This window comes from Myotis lucifugus, unplaced genomic scaffold, assembly GCF_000147115.1.
Source record: "Myotis lucifugus unplaced genomic scaffold, Myoluc2.0 scaffold_255, whole genome shotgun sequence".
Taxonomy (NCBI): Eukaryota; Metazoa; Chordata; class Mammalia; order Chiroptera; family Vespertilionidae; genus Myotis; species Myotis lucifugus.
In genome coordinates, this window is record NW_005871303.1 from 1,635,190 (window position 1) to 1,639,868 (window position 4,679).

The window sequence follows — 4,679 nt, forward strand, 5'->3', positions numbered from 1 at the left end:
CTCCAATTTCTAAATGTTCACCAGCCAAGCTTTTAATAATACTTTAGAGTGCTTATATAGGAGTTGGCACAAAAGGATGGTGCTTTAGACATGATCTATCTGGATTTTAGCCACAAATATGAAGATTTCCTACTTCATAAAATAGCACTTAAGAACTTTAATACGAGCCGAAACCGGTTTGGCTCAGTGGATAGAGCGTCGGCCTGCAGACTGAAAGGTCCCAGGTTCGATTCTGGTCAAGGGCATGTACCTGGGTTGCGGGCACATCCCCAGTAGGAGATGTGCAGGAGGCAGCTGATCGATGTTTCTCTCTCATCGATGTTTCTAACTCTCTATCTCTCTCCCTTCCTCTCTGTAAAAAATCAATAAAATATATTTTTTTAAAAAAACAACATATTTTTAAAAATAAATTAAAGTAATTTTTCTAAAAAAAGAAAAGAAAAGAAAAGAGTCGGGGGTATAGCAAAGATTAACACAGTGGTGCAAAGTTGTTAAGTGTTCCCAAGAAGCTATAATAATAAAAGCATAATATGCACATTGACCAAACGGCAGAACAGTGGAACAACCGTCCGGATGACCTTCTGGACGAAGCCGGGGCTGCGAGGGCGGCCGAGACAGCCGGGGCTGTGAAGGCCTACTCTTGCACGAATTTCATGCATCAGGACTCTAGTTTCTTATAAAATGGCTGAGGCTGCCCAACTCTTTCTGTAAATGACCAAACAGCAAACACTTTCAGCTTTGTGGGTCCTAAGATCTCTCTGCAGAGGCTTGAAGGCAAACCAATGGGCATGGCTGTTCCAATACACTTTAACCGCTGATCCTGGCTTGCCCCAAGAGAGCTTTATTAAACAGTCACAAAGTGAAATGCTCTCATCACTTCTCTTCAGGCTCTGACCAGCCCAGCATCTCTGAGCAGTCGACACGCCTGCAGGAGACCTCAATGCACTAAACAGAGGACACAGAGCTTTCAACGGTAGTTAAAGAGGTTAGTTTATAGGTGCAGTGCAGGTCGGAAAGTCATTACAACTGTACAAAAAGCCAACGCGTATGCCTTTAATATAGCAGAGGGGAGGAACATTACAGGGAGTCACAGCGGTCGTCATGAACACTGGGGGAGAGGGGGCGCTGACAAAAGCAGATCCTGAAACACCTCCTCTCCTTACAGTCCTTGGCTCTTTGGCATCGAGTGGGAAAGGCCTCCTGGCCTGGGGACTAGACTTAGGCCTTTTCAAAATAAAACCGGTTACATGTCACACTCACAAGTACGGTTCCATAAGGAATTCTGAGCGAGAGGGAGACTCGGGCTGACACTCACAGCGTAACCATTGACAGCAGCGATGACTGGCTTCTTGACCCGGGCGAGATGGTCCCAGTGGCTCAAGAACCCAGTGGAGTAACAGTCCTGGAATCGCTGGTTCTGCATCTCCTTGATGTCGGCTCCAGCTGGTGGAAGTGAGGCCACAGTTACCAGAGTGCAAACACCCCAAGAGGCAGCTACAGAGTGTCCACTGTGAGCAGGCACTGGGGCTCCTGGGGAGACCTGGCTTGTGCAGTGATGGACAGTGGCAAATCGCTGTGATAATGCTCACAGAGGTGAGACGGAGGGACCCCGGGACAAGAAACAGACTCAAGGTGGGCTCAGAGAAGGCTGGGCTTATTCCTTGGTCACTTGAGCCCTCAACACACGACACCTGACTATGGAGGACCTGCATAAACGTACTCTGCTGGCAGAGCACACCTGAATGTTAAACATACCGAGCAGCTCAGCCAAGCAGTTCCCCAGCCCATTTCCATTTTACATGTAAATCAACCCCAAGTTGTCTGAGCTTTTCTGACCCTACTTCAGAGGTGTAAGTCTGTCTGCAACACCACACCATGGGCGTGATCACGGTCAGACCCCCCCTCGTACACCTGGGTGACCTGCCACCACGCTGCCCACCACACCTGCAAACGCCTTCTCCCCGCCCGTGAGGACGATGGCCCCCACGGCTGGGTCCTTCTCGAAGGCCTCCAGCGCCTGGTTGAGCTCCTTGATCAGGCCATCGCAGAGCGCGTTGAGTGCTTTGGGGCGGTTCAGTCGGATCAACCCCACGCTTTGGTTCTTCCCCTTCTTTTCTGTGATGATGTACTCAAAGTTAGCCCCTGGGACAAAGAGAAGAAAGGAGATTTTTATTCATATAGTGTAGGGAGCGGCTATAGGGTCAAGCCTCGGACTGACCAGTGGCAGAGCCACATACAAGTCCCAGCTTGGAGGGCAGAGCCCTCCTTAGTGAGCTTGACCTTATCGTCCTCCTTTGTTCCTGGGTAGCTAATGGGCTGTGGGGGGTGCAGCAAGTGCTGCCAAAAACAAGGCTTGGGTAACGAAATAGATGTGAAGCTCCCCTTGCTTTGCTTTGTGTGCTCTGACTATAAAATGAAGCTTCAGCTTATAGGCTGTCACTGTTTCCTCATCCAGGCAGTGGTCCACCTGGCCCCAAACGGAGTCTCTTGTCAGTCTTCTCTAATCCTTCACCCCCGCCCCTCTGCAGCACGCCACATGGGTGGCCGTCCCACCACTCTGCTTCCACTGATGTTTGAATCTTAAGTTAAAACAACAACAAAAAACCCAGCAATGAACAGCCCGCAGCAGCCTTCCTTCTGAAGGCCTCCGTCAGCACGAGAGACTTGTGATTCCGCAGAAACAAGGGAGGAGGAATCCGTGTTTTCAACCAATGCCAACTAGGTGAGGGGACTTGGGCTGTGAACTGGACAGAGCTCTGGCCTTGCTGAGTGGACCGTCTGGTGGGGGGCACGCACAGGCACGGGTGACTTGCACCTCGCAACTGTCCGCCCAGACGTGGGGGTCAGCAATGACCTGGAGAGGAAGAGGGTTGACCTGAGGAGACAAAGGCGTGGGTGTGTGTGTCTGCACGTTGGAGTGGCCGCTTTCGTGAAGGGTAACACGGGATCACAGTCCCTGCCCCGGGGGCTTGCTGGGGAGAAACTGGAATAACAGGTCACCTGTCGGGGGACCTGGAAACGGTTGCTGATTACAGCCAGGGTGCAGGAGGGTCAAGGAGAACTCAGGGTAACGCCGACACGACTCGGTACTTGGGTCGTGAACTGGATACAGGGGTGAAGGGAAAGGACCCTGCAGGACCGAACGCGCGACCACTGCGATGCCCGCGGCGCTCCCTGCACAGCCCCTTAGAGTCAGGCAAACCCGCGGACTCCCACAGCCAGCTCCAAACACGACGTGGCCCCGACCGATCCCCAGGGCTCAGCGAGCTCGGCGCGGCGGCCCCACCCGCACTCACCCGAGGCGAAGGGGCGCAGCGCCGCGCGGCCGGGCCGGGGGAGCAGCGGGCCGCGGGCTCGGAGCAGCAGGACACGCACCGCGGCCATGGCGCTCAGGGGACGACTCGCCCCGCCCCCCGGCACCGCCCCCAGCCGAGCCATTCAGGGGACGCCCCGCCCACAGGCCGGCATCGCCCCTAGCCCGGCATCGCGAGACCGCGTACGTATCGCGAGATCAGTCCGGGAGACGGGGGCGTGGCCACGAGCCGGAGGGAAGGGCAGAAGGGTCTGGGCGGGGACAAGGGTCTGGGGGCGGAAGTTGGGTCGGTGGTGTCACACCCCCGCCCGGGCCGGCTGCAGTCTGACTCCGAGCGGTTGGAAGTAGCCCTGAGCCTGTGAGCGCGGACCCATGGTACCTTGGTGGCCTTTCCGCGCGCGGACCCCGCGCCTGCGCAGGGCCGTGCCCCTCCCCGCCTGGAGGCCGCCCGCCCGAGCCCGGCGGGGTCTAAGCGTCCTCGGGGGACCTCGGCGACTCGTGCTGACCTAGGCTCCGGACGCCCGGCGTGGCCCGCGGTTGCTGTCCAGCGCCGCGGCCTCCACCTGGCGGCGTCGCCTCCTTGCTTCTCCTGGGCAGAGGTGGGTGCTAGGTGGCCCTCGGCCCTTGCCCCACCATATTCCCGGTGTCTGAGGGCCAGCCACACCTGGTTCCCAGGAGGCCCGGACTTTGAGCTGCACACAAGCTGTCGGGCACAGAAATCCAGCCATATTAGGGAATGAATAGGCTCTCGAGCGCCCTTCTTGCTGGAGGGACACAACCTGTGAGCCTGAAATCTGCTCTCAGGATCAATAGCTCAGGCTCCCGCACTTCCCTTCTTATACCCAACGTCCTCCATGAAGAGCGGCCGATGGTAGAAACCAGGTGAATTTGCTGTGCGGAGAGCTGAGTGTTGAGACAAGGAAAAGACAGACATTCCTTTTCTTGTTCCTCTGCCTGTCTGTCTGGTGGCCCGAGGTACTCAGGAAGTAGGGAGTTATTCACAGCAGTTGCACAAGGTGACTGAGAAACATTAATGCATATCACTCTGAAATTTATGTATTTATAGGTCTAAATGGAGCAGGCATGAAGCGCAATGCTGATTTTTTTTTATTGATTTTGGAGAGGAGAGTGTGAGAGAGAGAGAAACATCAATGATGAGAGAGAACCATTAATCGGCTGCCTCCTGCATGCCCCCCACTGGGGACCCAGCCGGCAACCTAGGCATGCACCCTTGACTGGAATCGAACCCAGGACCTTTCAATCGAACCCGGGACCCTTCAGTCCACAGGCCGATGCTCTATCCACTGAGCCAAACCGGCTAGGGCAATGTAGGGCAATGTTGATTCTTTAAAAAAAAAAAAAAAAA

The 4,679-nt window shown here is 55.1% G+C and overlaps 1 protein-coding gene across 1 annotated transcript in view; it reads right to left on the reverse strand.

Annotated features, from left to right (window-relative positions):
* Positions 1-3,408, reverse strand: part of ECHS1 (enoyl-CoA hydratase, short chain 1) — a 7,594-nt gene extending 4,186 nt beyond the window's left edge. Inside the window, exons 1-3 of the mRNA XM_006098990.3 lie at positions 3,297-3,408; positions 1,945-2,142; positions 1,316-1,443 (exon numbers count right to left, since the gene is read on the reverse strand). Coding sequence (XP_006099052.1) covers positions 1,316-1,443; positions 1,945-2,142; positions 3,297-3,384 — 414 coding nt within the window. The 5' untranslated portion in view covers positions 3,385-3,408. The remainder of the gene's footprint in view (positions 1-1,315; positions 1,444-1,944; positions 2,143-3,296) is intronic.
* Positions 3,409-4,679: the final 1,271 nt, after the last annotated feature.